Source organism: Ambystoma mexicanum, chromosome 11 (assembly GCF_040938575.1).
Source record: "Ambystoma mexicanum isolate Mex_15411 chromosome 11, UKY_AmexF1_1, whole genome shotgun sequence".
NCBI classification, from domain to species: Eukaryota; Metazoa; Chordata; class Amphibia; order Caudata; family Ambystomatidae; genus Ambystoma; species Ambystoma mexicanum.
The window spans coordinates 600,791,173-600,813,510 of NC_090934.1; the positions used below are offsets into that span (position 1 = coordinate 600,791,173).

Below are 22,338 nucleotides of genomic sequence, written 5' to 3' on the forward strand. Positions count from 1 at the left end.
AAACAGGCCGCCAACCCAACCCATCCCACCACATCACGCCATATGTAACCCATATTTAAACTAATAGGTATCTGATCTATTAATACACAATTACCCTATTTAACATTCCCTTAATAACCCAACTCTCTTCTTACCCTTACTTAAAATCTACCCTACACAACATTAATCACATATACACACGTCTACATATATATATAGACTCACAACAAATATACAACAGAAAATACTATGCTACAATGGGATGACTGCTTCAATCAGTCACCTCTTCACAGTACCTTGCAGGTCTGTCCCTCTGGCGCTGGCTTGGGCGAAGAAAGAACTATGAATGGTTAGTTGCAGGCTGGGGGCCTGTTCTGATGTGGCCCTCTGTATATATAACGGGCCCTGGCCCCTTGTCCTCTTTCAGGGTGACCCCGTCCACCACATGGGGTCACCCAACTTGCTGTGATGTGGACACTGTTCCGGGTGGGCCTCTCTTCACATGGGGACCGCGCACACTCACTTCCACAACCTGCGGTATAAATCTTTATTTAGGGTGTCGGGCCCACCCAGTATCACCGCTGCAACCCACGGCCTAAATATCGTTATAGGATGTACTCCGTTGGCTCGGAGACCCACTTGAAGTCACTGCGCGGCCCGGGCACCTTTTTTCTGTTTTGGCAGCATCTGCGTTGCTATGGGGGCGCCGCCGCTCCCGCAGCCTCGATCTCCAGACCCACCCCCTCTGCAATGCATTGCGAGACGCAGGGGGTGGGCCACTCACCTTCACCCAGGCCGCTCCACTGAGTGTCCCAGGGCTTTCTTCAGCCGGGCTGCTCAACGGAGCAGCCCGGGGCTGCAACACCTCTTCACCCAGACTTTCATCTTCACCTCTCCACCCTCCAGGGGTACAATTCAAACTCATAATTTTTCAGAGCATGCGACCATCCTAAAAAATCAAGTTGATCAAATCATTTGTGTGTTTTTACTTTAGATTGTCAAGTCGGAGAAAGATTTATACAATTAAATTATCCAATTCTTAAATGTTTGTGGGTTAGTAAAATTGTGAAAAAATAATTATTCACACCAAAACTGTTAACAATAACTTGATTTTTTTTAGGATGGGCACATGCTCTGAAAAATGTGAGTTTTAATTTTACTTCTTAGTCGTGGGTTGTAGGCTTTGCAGCCCTCTGTTAATGACATGTTAGGGGCTGGCTTATTACCCAGTCTGACAACCATTGCCTCCTGTTAAACTCTGACATAGGTGACAATGGGAAGGGGGGGGGGGGGGAGCATGACGTTCCACTTTCTGCAGTTTTCCCGCACATGTGAACTCAGTGACTATCATGAAGCCGTCGCTTGGCGAACTCGGGCTGTGCTGCTGCTTTCACTCTTTAATAGTCTACTACTTCTCCCACTGTAATGTGTGGAGACTGCTGTATCGGCAACAACCAGTTTTAGCCCCCGGGAAAGGTGCTTGCCTTGAAAGAAATGGGAAGGATTTTGGATAGGATCCTTTCAAAGCAGCTCGGACTAGGAACTGGTGGAACGTCAATCTAAAGAAGGGGGGCGGCGACTAGAGACTAGTTTGATTGGCCAGAATGAGGCTGGAGTATTTTGTCCCCCACAACATGAAGCCAGCATGATAGGTGGTGAGCTCAATAAAACAACCTGTGAGATGCAGCTGCTCTGGCTAAACACCACAGGTGCATGTCTTTTGAAGTACCTCCATTTTAATTTTGCGTTTTTCCCCGGTTGGTATGAAGAATAATCTATGGGGTTATCTGCGCTGCGGAGTCTCGAATGCCGTGCCACACGTTGGATCCAAGTCCAAGAATATTGTACATTTTGGCCGCTTTGGCGTCCTATCATTATCCCTTTGTTTTGCCAGTGTTGTGTTGCATGAATCTAAATCGGTTTTCAATATGCCCTTTTCCTCGTCTCTTATTTGCCTGGGCTTTGGCTTGCAGCTGTAGCGAGAAAGTGAAGGTCTCGCTGTGGTTCAGTGCTGGCAGTGAGGCTACAACTTGTCGCAGGCACCTTTGGGCACAGATGATACTTGCAGGCTGGTGTGAGATGGCTCTCATTTCTTCTATGTGTAAAGGGTCGGAGTTAAAATGCTCCTCTTGTGGAGAAGAAACTCCGAAAAGTGACTTTAAACATCAATACACCTTGGAAGAAGCCGGAAGCTCAGCCGCAGTACATGTTAAATCATGAACAAATGCACGAGCCGATGCCCAGGTGTCGGTTTTGCTGTCAAATTTCTTCGTTCATGACAATCGACACATTTGAAAGTATTAATGTAACCGATGCATTGTTGGAGGGGTTGGTATTGAGTGCCATTTTGTGTTGGGGCAAGGTTTTTTTTAATGGCTTGGCTGTGACTCCCGGATGTTTCATTTGACATAAGGTTATGAAACTTGCACATGTGAAAAGCAAGACATTTGAATTCCTAGTAGTGAAATGCAGCCTTAGTGCTCCCAGTCATGATATATGATAGGTTAGTTATTACGTGCTTAATACCCAGAGGTTTCTAAGCGCGACCCGGGGATCAAACCTGTGTTGCTCCGTGTCGCCTTGCTTCCAAGGCGAGCATGTTGCCCCTGAGTCTATGTGAAAAAAATACTTGGAGTTAAATGATTTCTTTTAGCGTTATTTATTAACGGGCAATTGTCCTAGCGTGACTGATTTCCAATAATCGAACATCCAGCAATGTCCTTATAAAATAATGGCCAGGGTGAACGACCTTAAGTTTGTGAAAATGTTCAGCTCACAATTGGACTTAAAATCCAGTAACTCAAATATTTTAAATGTATATTTTGGTTAGCAATTTGTGCTGGAGGCATAGAGTATTTGGATGCACTATGAACGGTTGTGGGCTTGGACTACACACCACATCGGTGATCTACCAAACATTTTAGATAAATGGGGCTTTTGTAGTTTTTTGAGGTCGCAGTGCTTTTCTTTGGGATAAGATACCGTTTTTTTTCAAAGAGGAACTTTGGAAACGTGCAGCACTGCGTTTAAAAACATCCGCTTTCATTGGCTGAATAATAAATCTGACTGCTCTTCCCTATAAACGAAGGTCCTGTTTCAGCTGTACCTCGTGTGCCTAATAACGGTGTCCTCTCTCCATGCAATGTTTTTAATTTCTTTTCTGGACGATGGTGTCTTCTCCCTGATCCATACCCTCTTCCACCACAGTTTTAAAAGATTGAAGCCTGTCTTCAGGAGGCAGGCTCTTTGTTAGGCTTCCAGCAATATCTCCACCACACAACTTCGCTTTCACGTTGAACTCCTTCAGGAAATGCAGCTCATCTTAACGATGGATGGTTCTGTGACCGCAAATAGCCGATGGATCCTTGTGCGTGTACAGTTTTGGTTTGGTGGATTTCAATTGCGCTTTGCTGGTAGCGTGTGCAGTGGACCAATCTTGGATCGAATGCTGCTACTGCTTGCAGACACCGTGTGCATAAGTACACCATTGGTAGTGTCACGGAACGGGAAGAAGTCTGTGAATGATGTAGACCATAGGGGAGTGCTTCTTCTGCAAAATAGTTTCCAGAATTCAGATTTCCAGTACTTCTGGGATAAGTCGGGAGCGCATGTGTTGAAATGCCATGTGGCATGACTTCGGAGATCTGGCGAGCGATGGTGGTGTAGGTTCAGCCTGGAATGCTTTCAGGTTTCAATAATTCTTTTCAAGGGGTAGTTTGTTTCTTCTGTTTACTATGGGTTCAAGGAGAACACGTATCATAGAGACAACTTACAATACTGTCCAAGTCCATGAAAAATATAGTCCGTGACCACCTCCTAAGTCTACTGAAATGTAATAGCGAGAGACCTCTCAAATGAGGGACATTGTGCACTGTGATGTCACAAACATCACGGAGTACGTGCATTGCTTTTAAAAGTAGTATTCATACTCGTCACCTTCTTTCTTGCAAAGGCACACCCATCCTAAAACACTGTTATTCAATATTCATCTGAACCCGCTTCAGTGTGGCTCAGGCTGTAGTTCTTGAATGCATGATCCTCCCACCTTTCCAGCATAGGAATGTCTGTTGGCGCATGAGGTGTGTTGAATGGACGGGCGCAGGCTTTTCAACCCCCAGATCTCAGGAAGAGACTACCCCAAGAGATTAAAAACCAAGGATGTTTGACCATTGGGGCCCTGGGCTCAAGCTTCGCTCTGCGGGGTGGTACTCCGTTCTAGCCTTGACGTTTCTGACTTCTGGGAAAGCTCACTTTCTGATGGTCTAGGGTGTCAGTGGGGGTTGTGTGGACGTTTAAGACTTTGAACGTTTCGAACTTTGCTGGAAACTTTCCTTTGGCTTTCAAAAATGGCCAGTGCCCATCCCTGCAGCTATACTTTGGCCATTAGCCATTTAGTTGATGTCTTCCGCCTAGACCCACTAAGATGAGAATATTGCTGATCATTGGCCTTTTGCTTGTGTCTACTTCCAGTGGTTGTTCAGGGTTGTGCAACTCACTAGCAATGGAACACTTTAAAGGTACCAGCATTTAGGTTTATTCATACAACATTTTTTGTGTTGCTGAAACACTGTTGCTGACACTGCATGTGCTGACGGCAACCCTGATTTGTTTGTAGATTTTCAGGACTCAGTGCTTATGATTGCAACAGCTGTACTTTTAATTGCTAATAAGACCTCCAAATACTCCAAACATCCCACGTGAAAACACTGACTAATTAGATCCCCGTCCGGGCAGTGGATTTCATGGAATTGTTTCGAGGCCAAACCTCCCATTTCCCTACACTTGTTACAGCTGTTTCCACATAATGTGATTTGTGGTATGTTTTGCAATGTTTCAATGACCAAATGAGCGTGTTCCAACTTGAAGAACTAAAAGAGGATCTGTATTTTACCATGTGTCGTTTGCAGCAACTGTTTATTGTACAAACTCCTCATAGGATGGTCAAACATAGGCCGACTCTGTTTATCCCGCAACAGGCGGTTGCCCTTGTTGGCCTCAACGGCTGCCTGTCTCTTGTTTGTAGAGGAATCAAGCCCTGCATTCCTTCCCTGTGAGTTGTCCTGCTGAAAAGCCGATTCCCACCCACAGGTTTCCCAGAAACCTGTCAAACTTTAAAAAATAAATTCTAATCCGTTGACTGATTCCAAAACACTTAGAAAAAGATTGTAACAAATAAAGAAGGTTTGTATGCCATGCCCCTCGGAGGAAAACAGAATCCCGAGCCTGCTAGGTAAAACCCCTTCCTGTCAGACAAGAAACCTTGGTGTCGTCTTCAACTCCACCCTCTCTCTCTCCTCACATCATGGACCTCGCCAAAAAGGCCCACTTCCAGCTGCACTTTCTCAGAGGTATTGTACTGTTCGTCACTTTCCCGCAGAAGCTCACTATCTCCAGAGCCCTGGTTCTCTCTAGGATGGACTACTGCAACAGCCTCTTTCTCAATCTGCCTATCTCTACTCTTCGCCCCTTGCCACTAATCCAGAACAGGGCTGCAAGACTTATCCTTGGCCTCAAACCCAGGAATCGTATCTCGCCAGCCTTGAAATCTCTCCACTGGCTCCCTGTGGCTGTAAGCATCAAGTTGAAGACCCTCTGCATCATTCACAATGCTTTCTGGGGCCAGGGTCTGTACCACATCCAACTCTCTTTTCTGAGATACCTTCCTACTGGAGCCCTTCGCTCAGCTACCTCCAACTCTTTGAGGGTCAGGTGCTTCTCCAGGCAGAGAGTGGGGGGTTAGATCTCTCTCTATCCTCTGCAGGTGCCTCCCTCTGGAATGGCCTCATTGCCCCTCTCAGACTTGAGACGGACCACCTGAGGTTCCAGAAGCTGCTCAAGACCTTCCTTTGCTCTTACCTTCTCTCTCTCGCTCCCTTGCTAACTTAACCGTCTGCTGTCCCGACTAGTTGATTGGTTCCCTCAGAGTCTCACTGGGTACCAGGCTCCTCCACAACCGGTCTTCCTTGCACTGCCTCCAGGCCTCCCACGCTTTTAGGGGCTGTAACTGTAACCCCTACAGCCCACCTGCCTCCTACACTTACCTAGAGCTGTGCTGCCCTATCCGCCCTCCCCCTTTCCTCTCCCTTGCACTTCCCCCTCTCTTTCTCCTTGCACATCTATTGTCGCACTTGCACAATCCGAATGACACAAGCCCTAGTAGGATCATTTGTTTTGTCGTCCCTAGTCTTCCCTCCCTTGTATTGTGGCACCTAGAAACACTTGTGTACTGGCGGGTTATCAATGCCATATTATATAATGTGTCAGTAAATATTGCATCAAAATATCCTGGCTGTAAAGTCCTTTTAAAAGAATTGTGAACATCCAAGTTATTATTATTTTAAAATAGCTGAATTGATCAGGTTTTCAAGCAGCCTGCATAAGAGGTGAAGGCTTCATTAATTTTGCAGCAGAATAAAAATGAACACAACAAATTTTCTCACCAATCCAAATGTACAATATAACTTGCTGGTTTATTGTCAGACCATCAATACAGGCTGCTTTATCGCACCGTGCGTTAAATATAATCATTACAAGTTCAGACCCTGCCCACACATTTGACTTATTCAAGCCCCCTGCTAGCATGTTTAAGAAATTAGGAGGATTTCTGGTTTAAATGAAGGCCCTCCTTTCGTTACTCTTTGTCCCTGCTGAGTTATTTGGCCCCTGGGTCCTGAGGACCATTTGTTCACATAAAGATGGTCTAGATCTCCTGGAAGGGGCCTTCTTATGCCCAGACTGGAAGATCCACAAGCAAGGGGCCTTCTTATGCCCAGACTGGAAGATCCACAAGCAAGGGGCCTTCTTATGCCCAGATGCAAAGGGCTGTCTTATGCCCAACCTGGAAGATCCACAAGCAAGGGAACTTCTTATACCCAGACTGGAAGATCCAGAAGCAAGGGGCCTTCTTATGCCCAGACTGGAAGATCCAGAAGCAAGGGAACTTCTTATGCCCAGACTGGAAGATCCAGAAGCAAGGGGCCTTCTTATGCCCAGACTGGAAGATCGCAAGCAAGGGGCCTTCTTCTGCCCAGACTGGAAGACCCACAAGCAAGGGGCCTTCTTAAACCCAGACTGACTGGATAAACCACAAGCAATCGCTGCTCAAACGGTCCGTTTGTGGTTGCATCTGAAAGGAGCAGAGCCTTCCATCACACCACAGCAGATCTGCACCAAGCATGAAGGCTTTGCATGCAACCTTGCTTTGGTATCTGTTGAGCCCTTTTCCTCCAGGAACTGGAATCCCTCCGAAAAGAAGTGCGGCTACTGATGTGGTGGCAGACCTGGCTTCCATGAGATCACCGACAGCTTTCCTGGCCCTGGTTGCTGAGTCACGGCTGGATCACAGACTACCATATGGGCAGGAGAAAAAAACTAAGGGGTTGGACTTTAATATACTGTGTAGCCTTTGTCTGAACAAGTAACGGTACCCTGCGTGTTAAGACTCAGAAGCCTGTACTTGTGGGCCCCGGAGGTGTGTTCTACAGGACACGCAGCCACCCAATGTAACCATTTCCAATGTAAGCATTACGAAGGTTCTTGCTGGTACGGCAGACGGTTCAGTGTATCGTGAATTCACGAGATGGATTGGAAGTACATTATTACAATAAAGGGTTTTGTGAGCGATACTGGAGTATGGCTCCAGGGATACACCACTAATACCCTTTATAATTTAGTGTTGAAGAGTTTTGTGTATTTTTTCTAGAAAAGCTTTCTTCCTGCGTTTTACTTTTTTAGTTTTGTTTTGACATGGTGCTAGTGCTCTGGAGAGGGTTTGCACAGGGAGTTGTTTTCATTTTGTGACGTGCGCTACTTTTGTTCATAAAATGTGCTGTGTGATCCTAATATATTTGTTTCAATGATTTTTTTGTATGTGTGCGATTACTCTTTTGAACAATACGTGTTCAGCAAAATTACCAACATACGTTTGATAAAATGAAATTCATTTGACAACAATCTGGTGGTTTGAAACTCTTCTGACTGGTTGGTTAGTTTTTCACTAAGAACAGTGTCATCGGGTTTATTCCCTGATAAGTCCCATGTGTTTTGGTTTGACCCCATTGGAGGTCGCTGCCTTTGCAATGAAATGTATGGGCGACCGCTCCCATTTGTGTGTTTCTGCGTTTTGGTGTTGTGTGTTGAGCAGCATCACTTCTGCCAGGTGAGGGGGCAGGTGGAATATTTGATACGGGGGACCCTAAGGTCTTGCAGAAGTCCTATTTTATAATGGAAATACATGAAGCCAATAGGTATTGAACAAGCTAAGACACAACCGGAGGCTTCACGAGTCCGGTTTCCTAAACCAAGATAAGTTTGGGCTTGTTTGTGTTTTCACACCAGAAGAAATTGGTCACTATTGCTTTGTGACGACCGGTACAATTGACTTGTCAAGTTCTGCGGGGGACAGCAGTGGCCAGGAGAGCGCAGTTGGGCTTATTCTGCCTCATGGATTCCTTCACACATCTACTTCCCGTTGGCTGGACTGAAATAGCCAATTGACGCAGACCCCATAAGAACTAGCTATTGTAGACCCCGCACCTCCGCGCATAATGTGGCCACAGTAGTGAAGACCGCTCCTCTTTTTGCCTGAGCTGTGTCATGGAATTTAAAGCTGCTCTTCCTTAGTAATTCTGAGGGGCAGTTGGTTTATTCTGGGAAGCAGAGACACTGGAACAATCAGCTGAGAGAGCCATAGTATTGCCAGGGCTGGGACTTAGACCGGCTCCTGGAAAGACCAAAGCGTGTAGCAAGAAAGTGCACTTGCATGTGAGAGTAGTACCTGTGCTTTCTACACCTGTCTCAAATGTTCATTTGCCAGCCCGGTTGTTTGTGTGGAAAGGTGCCTGATCGGCAGGGGTGGACTGGAGTTCCCCATAGGCCAGTCCAGCCCTGCTGATTAGCAGTAGGTACTGGTGAAATAATTGGTCAGAATCCAAAAGCACTCAGTCGTTGCTTTGTAATGTGTGGTATGAATAAAAGTGTAGCATTTGTTTTGTCTGAAACCATACAACCCTGACTGGCGGGTGCCTTGGTGCATGACATCAAAGATACGTGGTGCTGGCAGCCCTGTTATTCTGGGGGAGGGTGAATGTGCAATGCAAATCCCCCCTGCCCCCCCTCCCCCACGCCCCAGCCTGTGTTCCCAGCGTCCGAAGAGTGCAGTATGCCCAGAAGTGCAGAGTCTAGTTAGACTCTAAAGCAGTGGTCGAAGTGGGGCTGAGCGGTTGGGAGCGTAGCTCCACTACTTTTTTTAAATTAAGTTTTAGCATTCCTATACCTTTATTTGAAAAAGAAACCGTTCCGGAATGTTTTAATGAAAGTGTAGGAAGAAGTGAAACTTACACTTGAGTGCAGTCCACTGAACATTCCCTTAAACAGCAGGCGCGTTGGTTTGGCATGCGCGTGGCGATGTGGTTTGTAGGAACCTGGGGCAGGGCAGCAGGGAACATAGTTCCCCTACTTCTTTTCGTACCCTTCAATCACTGCTGCAAAGTTAATAACCTTAAATATGTAGTGCAGCGTTAGTCTGCCTGGGGTTAGCTCCATCAGGTGTTCTGTTACTGATGAATATGATGCCGGTATGAGCTCTTGGCGCTCTGTCGAGCAGCTCGGCCTGCTGCCTGCTTTCAGGTGCTCGGTTGTTCTGTGCCTAGGTCTGAGAGTCCTAAGTGAGCAACTGTCCTTTGCGTTGGGCCTTTCCTGTCGCTGGGATGCTCCGTTAACCTCTGCATTTTTTGCATTTGCCCTCATCGCCAATTAGCCCTCTTTCGCTCGTTCCTTTGCTGCACCTTCTTTCTTTACAAGCAATGAATTGGCATGAGACAGTATTTTCAAATGGCAAACTTGGCCGCAGTTTTATTTCCATAACAGAATTATTGTACACATTTTGTGAACTCCAGTCTGTAAGTGTGGCATTGCTCCGTGTCCGACCTCACCTGCTTCCCCCTATACCTTGTATAGTTTCCATAGTAGGCCCAACTCTCCGAACCCTTTGTGCCTGAGCCTATCCTGCGCATGCAGGTGTCCGTGGGAGGGGAGAATGCGGTTTCTTTTTTGGGGGAAGCTGAGCCTTAGTTGTTGCCACCAGATGCCCCTGCCGTTAGGCCCCCAAGAGGCGCTGGTCCAGAAGAGCGAAGACCCATTCCGTTTCCTTCTGGCTCATCCTGGCTCATTTGTGCTTGGTCGCCCAAACACCGCCTTACACCATCCTTACCGTCCTGCGACAGCGACGTCCAGGTGTCACCCTCATTCCCTGCCCTTTTGTGGGTGGGTGGAAAAGGAAATCCTCACAGCACCGGCGTGTCTGCAGGAGCTGGATGTCTCTGCTGTAGGACCCTGCTGGTTATAAAGGGGCTCGCCCCGCCCCTTTCCTTTGTTTTGCCCTTCGCTGGCTTTGGGGTGCTTTTGGCGCCGTTCCGCCCCGTGCACCCTCCCCTTTGCTAGCGGGAGGGGAACAAGTTGGGAGAGGACCCTGCAGCGGTTACCATGCTGCCTCCTCCATTTTTGTTTGGTGTTTTTCCGTCAACGGCGGTATTCTCACTTGTAAGCTTGCCATGATGTCCATTCTCCCCAGAACTTCCACAGGGTCTTGAAGTGTGTGCATTCTTATCCCAAATGTCATTACAGATGGGTTGCATTTGCCATGACCTGAAAGATGTCTAGTGTTGGCAGGCACCTGGCAACGCGTGGTTCATATGTACATTGTGTGCACTAATTAAGCAAGCACTGCACACACATGTACATATGAAGCACAATCCCGTTGTTCTGCTGCCGAGTGATTCCTCTTATTGCAGATTCTGTGGAGCGCACTATCTCTCCCCCACCACCTCCCCAATCTGCTGGCAGTGGTGCTGGTTAATGGGAGAATATTACGGGATACCAAAAATGCAGCCTGGGTGGTGAGAGGAAGTGACCAGTCACCATGGCACCAAACTTGCGACACTTAACAATAGCCTAAGGTTGTGGGGATAGGCAAAGCAGTTAGTCGCTGAGACACCATACTGCATAGTGACATGAAACTGGTGGTGAGGGAGAGCAAACGGGGTCACAGATGTCTGAAACCTCAAAATGCGTGAGCTCCAGAAAAGATTTTGCCGTGGAAGCATTTTACTCCCCATTTCTTTCAAGTAGAAAGTAAAATGATTTTTTGCCAGGTCAAAAAGTAATTCCCATTCCTATAGTGTATTTTTTTAGGCAAGTAAAGTATATATTTTGATTCTAACATGGATACGTGTTCATAATCCTGACTTGTATGAGTTTAGTAAATCCAGGAACACAGATGACGGTGCAGTTACACACCTTGGCCTCCCTTTGGATTAGGCAGTCACTTTTTCCTGTGATATCATCTCTGCTGGCAGTATTTTCACACACTATTATTTTTTTCGTTGGGGGTATTTGCCTGTGTTTAGGAAATGATAGTGGGATGGTATGCTTCTTATCTGTAGGGTTTGGTAAACGGATTGTGGCTGGGGGTGGCCACAGGGTAAAAAAAAATAGCCATCTTAAAATGAGGTCCAGGAGTAAGGGGAAGTAAAGTGTCATCTGACCGCCTAGGCCAGGCACCCTAAAATCTGGCCTATTGATATGGGGTAGTAGTAACGTGCTGGGGCACTAACCTCTGCAATCTCAAAATGTTGTTTATAGAGTGGGGTGAGGGATGTCACGAGTCACTATAACGCCATGCCTCACAATCATTAAATACAACCTTGAGAGAGAGAAACGAGCACGTCAAGTCCAGCATCTCAAAGGAAGGCCTGGGCGGTTGCACAAGACACGAAGGAGCTGGTTTTTTAGACTGTAACCCCAGTGTGGCCTGCATGCTATATGGGGAAGAAGCTGGACTTTGGGACCCCAAGCCCAATAACATTTTGTATTTGTGTGTGTTGGTGAATGTGGTGTAATGTGAACAGAAAGATGCACTCAAGGGGAAGGGTGCCTTTCCATAGGTGCTTTCTTGGATTCAATGACAGATGGTGAAGGGGTAATAAAGGGAGCATATGCCAGCGATAAGGACTGGAGAACATAACCATATTTAGCATTGAGAACCTGAGGCTAGTATTTACACATTACGTAGAGTTGTCCTGAGGGCAGAATGCAGAAGGGGTGGGCTGAGTGGTTAGTTTTGCTAAGAGGGTGGAGGGAACTCCTTTCATCGCTAGCAGGACAAGTTTGATCTTCGTTTTGACCAGTTCAAATGAAGCAATGACTTTGTTGGTGTGGGAGGGCAGAAGTGCAAGGCAATGGGGCACATGAGGAAAACTGATAGGTTTTGTAGAGATGAGGGGAAACGAGTTTGATAGGGAGAGTACAGTGAGATGCAGCCAGCAAGTCGTTGCAGGGGCAAGACCGTGGATACATTTAAGGGTGAGTAGTGTTCATTTAAAGAGCATTTCTTTGCATGGAGGCCTGTCCACTGTGTTGATGGTACGTTGAAAAGGGTGAGTGTCCCAATTTGGAGGACTTTGTTGAGGTGAGCAAAAGAGTATTGGGATAAACCAAGAAATAGGCTTGCGTAGTAGTTCCACTGGAGTGTTGAAATAAGACTTTTAGTCGGGTGGTGTGCATGGATTTTTCAAGTGTTTAGGTAGTGTGGTTGTGGTAGCAGGGTCTGTGATGAACAGGACGTTTTTCTGGTTGTTGACAAAGAGAACTGCAAGGTTGTGAGCCATGGGTGAGGGGTGCGGAGGTCCAGGGGGAAATGGATGTTAAATTGGAGAATGTGGTCGATGTTGGAAGCACAGAGTACTGGCTTCCCTCTTTGAAGAGGTGGCCACGAAGCAGTGTAGGGCGATCCAGTGGTGGGTGGTGCTTAGTTGGTGATGCGTTCACACTGCAGAGGCGAAGGAGCGGAAAGAAACGATCATCTGAGTGTCGTCCATGCTGAGATACTGCTTGAAGCTGAGGGAGGAAAGGAGCTTGCCGGGGGAGATGGTCTATATGTGCCTAGAATTGATTCTTGAGGCATCAGGGAGTTTGCACTGGAGTCCCATGAGATGTAGAAGTAGCAGCAGACGTATAGGAGCACATCTAGTCACGTACGGGGTTCTTGAATCCAAGGAGGGAAGCATTTGAAGAAGGAAGGGATGGTCCACTGTGAGAAAGGGAGCGAAAAAGTCGAAGGATGAGAATGGAGGAGAGGTCAAAGTGGTGGGCAGCGGTCCAAGAATTGGCAATGAGATGAGGATGGTCTCAGAGTTTCTGGGCTGGAATCCAGATTAGATGGGGTTATCACGTGAGTGTATCGCAAGATAGTTTGACCCCACCACTGCCTCTAGTGATGATTAGTATTATTGTTTTAATGTATAAAGTACTCCTCTTTAGTTTGAAGCACTTGCCCCCTCAGGTTAATGTTACCTTTCCAAGTCACCTGTTTCCCTACATATATTTGTTTCTGTTTCTTTTTTTTGTCCCTGGTATATGTTCCACTTTTTATACCCCATAAACTAGCTTAAACCATGTTGTCATTTTTGTGCTATTGTACAGGGAGCCGTTATGGGCATACCCTCACATCTGTAAATGTGTTATTAGAAGCAATTTGGGATGGAAATTGACATCCCTGGTCATCAAATTAAATACAGGTGTACGTACACCTATTTGCTCCAGAAACAAGATAATCTCATTTGCTTTTATTTTGACAGCATTTAGATTTGCATTTGGCCGGACGCTGTGCTCTGCTGGACCCAGTTTCAGCATCTGGATTTTGGGACATTGAACTGTATATAGGGAGTAAAAGTAGGAGAAATTCTACAGCGTAAAGAAAACACCAACGGAAGCCCCTTAAACACACAGTTGCCATTTCCAAGAAACAATTTGAATCATTTCGAATTTGCCACCTAGAAGTTCAACAGGTGCCCCAAAACACACAAAACAGCAATATGGTTTGGCAGAAGGCGGTTGTAACTTGTCATCTAAAATTGTCACCTGGGAAAGTAAGGAGCCTGGTATAGGGAATGGGGTTATAGGTGACTGCAACCCCCCCTCCCCCAATTCGCTGTCCAGTGCCCCTGAGGTATTTGGAAAGCACTGTGGTCGGAGGCCTGGATGGGTCACGTGCACCTTGGAGTAGTGCGTACCTCGAGGTACAGGTGGCGCGCATTCCATTGTAATTACACTGTGACTGTATATTTATATATGTATAAATATATACACAGGGAGTGTGTTTTTATAAACCGATCTGAACTAGTTATGTTTGTCTATAGCAGATGAGTTCAATTTGCATATTTCTTTTTTGTTTCCACTTCAGTTCACGGCTCCTCCCTGTCCTTGGTTTCCAGTACCTCCTCGGTCTATTCAACGGTAAGTGAAGCTTACGATCCACACCCAGTGGAGCTAGGTTTCGGAATTAGCATATATAATGCATTGTAATGTAATTGTCATTTCTATAGCACCTTTCACCATTGGTAAAGTCCCAACGCACTGTAGGTTGAACGCCCTTGGGGGACCGAGGTCCAGGTATGGGCAATTCGTCAGAGAGTTGTATAATGCATGTGTACATTTGGCCAATACGAGGTAGGTCGGGGTGGCCAAGTCCCTGCTAGTCACCCAGGGTAAAGCAGGCATCCTTTCCATGTGGCGAGCCTATGTAGGCTTTTGTAATAACCTGCTGCCTGGGTCTTGTGTAAAGCAGAGGACATAGCTGACAACCATTGCCATTTCGCGAGGCACGCTTTTTCCATCCTTTCTTTTTATGTAGGGTATTGGAGGCCCATACTTCTAATTTAAAAGCAGAAATACAAGCTAAGCTGGACTAGAAATATTGGCTATTCGTTTTTCCCAGTTGGGTGCGCAGCACACCTCTATCCGGACAAGCATCACCACCGGAAGACTACTATAGCAGTCATCGATGTGTTATAAAAGCTAATAAACATACTGTTTGGGAGTTTTTCTGTCGAATGCTCACTCTTAGGTGTACAGGGCTCCAACTCTTAGGTTTGGTGTGATCTACCCAAAAGGTTTGGTAGCTATGGTCGAGCAGCCAGGCTTAGTCTAGGAGGGAAAAAGGGCTGTAGCTGATTACAAAGATCTTTGAGCACACTTGTAGTCAAAGAAACACATACACACTGTAGTTATATAAAAATATACGTATGTATTATATATACTAGTCCATGGTAAATTCAAAATAATTCCGCTAAATAAAACAATTCACACAAATAGATATTTACACTAAATATTTTCTGTAGCAATACTCATTTCAAACAGTAGACCTTTAGATGATAGGTAAGTACAAGAGTAATTTCAGGTTAGCATATTGTACATTAACCAACATTTACTGAGTTGGCAATACTGGTAGGTTAACTACTCTAGGAAAGCCTTGTATTTAGAAGTGCAACCCTATCTGGGGAATGAGTGTCCCCAAAAAGTCAATGGGCGCACTCGGGGACCAGTCACCCTAGGGTGGCAGAACAAAGGAAGGCAGACACTGTCAATGTTGTCAAATAGCAGAAGCATGGTTCTCGTAACAAGTACGTTTCAGGCCCTAGGATGAATGTTCTTGGGCATGCAAGGTTGCGGGAGAACACAGTTGGGTCGTCCAAACAACGTGACTCAACAAGCTCAGGAGGAGCGAACAGCAATATAACAATTGCCCCGGTTAGTACCCAGGAGTGAGACCGTACCTTCCATGTTGCAGAAAAGCAATGTCACCGGCAGGTCCCATGGAAGACGACAGCAGCTCTAGTTCGTTTCTCTGGCCTTGGAAGTGGGAGAAAGAACTTTTGGCAGTAGCATATGGTCAGGTGCAATCACAGTGACGATCAGCAGACGATCTTCACAGCACTTGGTTATGGAGGCTCGACACAGGCTTTGTAGCAGCAACGCTTGTCATGTGGCAGACTTTCTTCATTCTCTCGGTCCTCGACTTTTCTGAGGGGACTTCTACAATCAGGATGGAGTCTTTGTATGCTAGGGGAGATGCCCAGATGTTTGCAACCGGAACTGCACTCGATGAGAAGATGCACTGCAGCAGTCCCAGAGGTCCCATGGTATTTGGGTTTTGCAGCCCTGGAAGGTCGCAGCACTGTCTGGGATGGCTCAAACTGCAAATGGTCTCGAGACTGATTAGGCCCACCAGTCTAAGGAAGGAAGTCCAAGGGTCTGGATCTTTCCTGTCGCACAGAGGAGGTGGCTGGAGCCGCAGCAGTCACTCAGTCAGCTTTGGCGGCCACTGGAGGTAGCTGCAGACATCCTCTTCTTTCTTTTTCTTTGGAATGGATCTTCCAGTGGTTGACTCTGGCTTCAGCATCAACACCATTGCCTTTGATGCAGGAACCCAGTCAATCGGCATACTTTATTCAAACTTTGGGTGGTGACTGTGGTAAGGGGTCAGCCTTGCTCCCAGTTAGAACTGGATCCAAGCAGGCACACTGGAGGACAAAGACCTGCAGAATTTCTGTAACCTCCCAGCTTCCTGTCCTCCCAGACACACTGGCGCCTTCGAGCGGGCTTTCCGGTGGGAGCCAGGTGAAGACAAAACAATGAGTAGGACCTCCCCTGCACAGGGCAGCAGAAGAAGGCTCAGGAAACGACAAATCGTTGTGAGTTGGTGAAAGAAGAAGATTGCCACCATTTTAGAAAAAGGGTGCTTCATGCGTCCCTTACCCAGCCTATGATGTAAGTTTGCAAAATCAGTAAAAAATCATCCACTGCCACCAGCCACTCAGGTGGACTTGACACTATAACTAGAAAGTTACAGGAGCAGGGTGAGGAAAGGGATATAATGTGTCCCCTCAGCACTCAACATAAGGTGGTGTGTGCTGATCTCACAAAAGAAAAGCACAAGTAGGATAGAAAATATCCCCCTGTCCTTGGTAACATTTGTTATTTATTTATTGGTTATTTGTAATGCGCTCCATACAGCCAGGTGGTGTTTCTTGGTGAATCAAGACAAGAAGCAAGGCCAACACAGGGAAAAAAAAAGAGTAAAAACGATTACTCGGTCTTGAGACATTCAGAATGTGCAAGTGCTGAGACATGAAAAAAAGGGAAGGGAGGAAGGGAGTGAGGGAAAGGGCGTAACGGGGGTGAGGGGCGAAGTGAAAAGGACAAGCCAAAAAAACAGTCCTCCTTGGCCTTGCGACAATTCGGATTGGGCAAGTGCTATAACATGAAATGAGGGGTGGAGGAGGGGGAGCACAGGTAGGGGTGGCACAGGGGTGAAGAGGCAAACAAAATAGGACAAACAGAAATGGTCCTATTAGAAATTCTCCTTATCACACTTTGGAACATGCAAGTGTAATAAGAAGAGAGAGAAAAAAAGAGGGGGTGAGACTGAAGGATGGGGAGGAGGGAACAGTGAAAGGAGGGAGGGAAGGGGGCAATGGAGGAAGTGAAGCAAGTTAACATACAGACAAAGGGTTGAAAGAGGAGGCAAATGGGTGGGAAGGAGATGAAGAAGCACAACTCGGAGGAGTAGGGCGGAGCAAAGTTATGCAAAGACAAGTAGACACAGTGACAAACCGAGGGGGGCACACATTTGAAGCCCAATCCAAGGAGCAGGAGGCCATCAACAAGGAGCAGCAAGTAGTGCGCAAAAGGCAGTGACACAACAGAGTAAGTATGAGAAGCCACATATCTTATAGGGCAGATATTACAACAAAAGTTCACCACCATGACTAGCACAGAGAGGTCTAGAGAATTTCACTGGGATTAAGGCAGGCAGGATACACTGGTGAGCATCAATAGCAGAAAATGTTGGTAGAGACAGAGTGGCAACGACCAGTCTAGGCAGCAGACGTAAAAGATTCTGAGGCCATTAGGAAGCATACAAAATGAAAATAATAGTGCTGCTGCAACTGAGGTGAGGTGGCTACATGAGTTATGAGTGTACAGGTGGATCATACAACTCCGGGCAAGACTCAGAGCAAGTAGGTTACATAAGAGCAGTGAGAGGCCGAGAATGTCTGTCCGGCGGTGGAAGGAAGTAATGTTCAGAACACAGCCGGAACAGCCAGGTGAGCAGCAGTGCCTCCCGAAGTTGAGAGTGCCGGATGGGGAAGCAAAGTCTCGATGGTTAGAGGCCTCCACCATGTAAGCGAACAATGGTAAGGGAAGAGCCAACGTAATGGGAGCAGAGAGTTAGTCGGCCAGCTGTAGAAAGAGTAAGGAGTTGCGCACAGAACTATGAAAGTGGCGTTGCCAGCGAGTTGTAGGGCAAAGTCGGGTTAAGTGTGGAGGGCAGCAGGGGGCTAGCCGGGTTAGCACAGGCAACTGATGCATGGTGAATAGTGAAGGCTCATTGGTTTCAGGTTTGACATTAAGCAGCCGTGCAGACCGGTGAATGGTGAAAGAAAGCACAGGGCAGAGAGGTGAGAACGGGCGTGATAAAGAAAGCAATCTTACCTGGACCTTAAGTTCAGACCAGATGCCAGTTCCTAAGAAAGGAGGTAGGGAAATGTTTGGTAGTCGTCAGGTTGAAGTGGGGCTGAATGCTGTGAGTGAAGATGAAAACGGAACGGCAGAGGGGCTGGGCGGCAAACCGGCACTCCGGCAACAGCCGTACAGGCCATACGGGAGACAAAAAGGGCCTTAAGAGTGGGCCTTAGGTAGGGGGCTGGCTTCGCTTGCTGACCCCGCGGATTAGCCGTTTGAATCTTGCAAGGTCCAATTGAGACACAGCGGGGTGTGCTCCGTGTGGGGGACACACGATACCTGCAATGCAGGGAATGGCAGTGGCCATTTTCAGATGGTGACGGCTTCCGTGGAAAAATATTGTGGTCCTGCTGGGCTTACCTGGAGTTTGAGCTTCATTGCAGTATCAAGGCCGGCCATGAGATCTAGAAAGCAAGCCACGAGGACCCCTGTCCATAAAGTGATGTGTGCTGCAATAATAAATTGCAGATGCCTTAAAAGCTGGAGGAAAGCACGCCTCAAAAAAGATGCAGCCAAAACGGTTGAAAAAGGTTCCCAAACGTAGAGTAAAAGAGTGAGTGTAGAAAAAAAATCCCACTCACTCAGGAGAACTGGTACAACATCAAAGGGTCCAGCAAAAAGTGCTGGGGGACTCACAAGTGGGGAGAATTACACCCAAAAGGAAATTCTATTACATACCATAGGGCCCCACTTCAGATTGGTCTGTAAATTCCTGAGTCCTAAAGTATTGTTAAATGATTCCCTCCGAGCATCACTCTGCGTTAATGTTGCCACGTCTGTTTGCGACTGCATTAATACTCCTTATTATACACCTTTTTTCCTTCATGTATTAGGGGTGGGAGGAATGTCTTGGAGGGGGGGGGGGCGTGCAATGCATTTGTCCTGCTCTTAAAGACTGGTCCCAGTATTTAGCGTGTTATGAAAGATGAATTAATGTATTACTTCTATGATGGAACAGGGTTACATAATGTTGTTGAGCTTTCTTCCACAGGCGATTTTCATTTGCTTGGTCTCCAGGACTTGGTGTTGCTTCTCTTCCGTTCATGGATGTGACCTTGTGCGCAGCGTCTTCTGAAGACCGCTGTTTGCTTCATGAAATGGCCATCCCGGTTCAGTGGAGATGAAAGGTCCCCCTGGTTCCCGGACAGCATGCCTGAACCTGGCCTGTAAAGTTAACTGGTATTGCTTTCCCTTCATCCTCGGCCTATCGCTCGAGGCTGGGAAACAAGATGGCGGTTGATTTCCGGTGCTGGTTGAGGCTGCAGGTTTTTGTTAACTGGGGGATTTGTCCCATGGGTAATTGTACTCCAGACCCTCTCGTGTTTCACATAAGCCACAGCGCAAGCTGTCCTGTAGAAACTCGTCTTCCTCTGACTGATGTAAACGGACTCCTTGCACTGAGGGCTTGCTTCCATCTGTGCCTCTGTCCACGCGGCCAGGTTCACTTTTGGAATATTGATTTACAGGAGACATGATGGGGCACGGTTGCTGTATAATTTGCATAATCCATTAAGACTACGGTGGATTTTTTACACCTCGATGGTGTATGCATTTGTGCCATAGTTGGAGTAGATGTAGCCTTTCCATGGATATTTTGGTGATCAGGGCCAGCTGAATAATTGTGGGATCCCATTTCGGTATGATGTTTGGCCCTTCCCCCTTGCAAAAGGCTCTGAGGCACCCATGGTGTACTTAAATGATAATGGATACAAAGAAATGCAGTGGCATGTCAGTCACCATAGATTAACACGGGACAGGCAGCAAGGGTTGAGCTGAAACCCTGAAGGTCCACTGAAGAGCTAGTAATTGCTCTTTGTCCGGAAGTTGGTAATGTGGACGAAAATGGGGTAAGGCAATATGTATGTTTTTTGTATGCACTTATGTAACTAAGCCTTCTGTAACAGCGCCACGATGCCCAAGGGCTCTTGTGCACTTTATAAATGCAAATAATAAATAAAGGCAAGTAGGAGATGCAAAGGGTGCTGGATGCTGGGCCCCAGTAAAGGCAGCCTGCAACCTGTGCTTTCCAAAGCACTCGTTTTAAGTGAATTTGTGACGGCAGCCTGCAAAGACAGCTGCTACAGTGCGCACGCAAAGAGCACATTGAATGTCATGAATTTAAACAAGTAACCTCTTGCTGTGTAGTATGACTCTCACCCAGTGGCAGCTGCTTGTTGGGAGGCCTGGAGAGCCTGGGGGCCCATTTCAACTGTACCGTTTGAAAGGCCCTGGCGAAGCCCCTGCTAGTGATTATCATCTTTTCCAGGTAATGTGATGCTATTGTAAGCATTTCTAAAAGTGAAAGAATAAACGATCTGCAGGAATGAGTTTCAGCCAATTGTGGACTTCAAGGAGTTCTTGATTTTTGATTCATTGTCCGCGTTGTACGGTATCCCGTGCACATTTGCGAACAAACCATGAAAAGTGGCACAGAAGTAACAAGTCTTCGAGAAGGCTTGGAGGCTGTGAATGATGGCTAGTGGCACATTCCCATCCCTTGAGGTATCGGCTGCTCATGGCAATTCTACTATATTGCCAATCTGTCCCCGAGTCTTTCTGCAGTACCTAGTAGTTATGTGCCATGGGGTGGAGGGTTGGTGTTTCCTCTGGCACTTGTTTTTCTAGTCCGTTTTGATTCATCGTTGGTAATGTGGCTTTCTCTGTCCTCGTCTTATCATACAGCTTTGTTCACGCCACACGCTCTCTTTGAAGACCCATTGCAAATTTAGGGTTAATGACATGTGGGATAAAACATAGGTTCCAATACGTAGCACTTTCAGAAATAGAAATTCTTGTCGTAAAATATGTGGGATAGTAACTACTGGCTGTTGGTTGCTGAGGCTGTTTGGCAGCCGCAGGGTGTTTTACACGGTGTTTATCTGCTGTTGCAAAGTAGTGATGATACTCGCCATGTTTAGCTTATGTGGTTTGGGCAGTGGAACCTGTGGTGGGAAGAACTTAGGCTTTTCAGAGAAAATATGTTCTTGCTGGCATTGTTCATTCAGGGAACATAAAACGAATGACAAACACATTTCTGAAGCCTTTGGATCCGCACAGTGGTCTTATTTGCCCTATCTATCTATTCAGAAAATAAATGGTACGCTCGTGTGCAGTGTTTTAAAATTCTGCAGTGTTGCGGGCCCACCGGAAACAGTTTTAAAACTACATAAAACTGGGGCTGAAGATTGGTGTAGCCGCTTATGCACCTTTGGTCATGCTCCCTTTGTCCCCCTCAACCTTCAAGTACTCTTTCTACTCAACAGTGACAGAATATTCAGTATTAATGTGACCGGCCTGGGCTGGGAGTTCAGAGTTTGGACGCACATGCTTGGAAAATGTGCTGCGTTATGTTACAAGTATGAAAATGTTTTTTTAAACGAGTTTAAAGATTTGGAGAACCCTTGGTTTCTCCCCATTGTGTTACTTTTAACTGCTGGGATAAGGCTGCATAGGGTCAGGTTAATTTCATGACGTTTAAAGGTGGCAGGAATCGTAGTTGTCAAGGAAGGTCTTCGGGCAATGTTTCTATTGCAAAGTGTATTTCTGACTGACCCAACACCCAAAACGGGGATTGCGTTTTTAATTGATTGTAGAAAATGTGCAAGCTTGTTTCTGGACTTCTCCAAATTAGACTTTTAAAAATCCTCCGTGAGCGGAGATGACTTTTAGTACGTGTTGGGGCTTGTACCCCTTTGGTTTCATCCTCCAAATATATTTGAGGGGTCACTTGAAACTGTTAGACGCCCCTAAGAGAACGCTCAATTAAATACGGCTTTGTTCAGGTCTTACTGCAGAAGTGTTTTTCTTGACCAACTACATTGAAATCCAGCTGACCTAATGATTGGATGATTGCGTGTGCTCTTGTAAAGCTGTTCAGAATGCTAATTATCACTTTTGCCCATTCACTGCATCTTTCTTTGCTTTTTAGCCCGAAGAAAAGTGTCATTCGGAGGTAAGAAATATTCCTTACTTTTTGCATAGAGCATCAAAAATCTT

At 46.5% G+C, this 22,338-nt stretch overlaps 1 protein-coding gene across 9 annotated transcripts in view; it reads left to right on the plus strand.

Moving 5' to 3' along the window:
- NAV2 (neuron navigator 2) overlaps window positions 1-22,338 on the plus strand; it is a 972,027-nt gene that overhangs the window by 817,676 nt on the left and 132,013 nt on the right. For all 9 annotated transcript variants that reach the window (XM_069623466.1, XM_069623467.1, XM_069623469.1 and 6 more), the window contains 2 exons: window positions 14,219-14,271; window positions 22,271-22,294. In XM_069623466.1, the coding sequence (XP_069479567.1) occupies window positions 14,219-14,271; window positions 22,271-22,294 (77 nt within the window). The remainder of the gene's footprint in view (window positions 1-14,218; window positions 14,272-22,270; window positions 22,295-22,338) is intronic.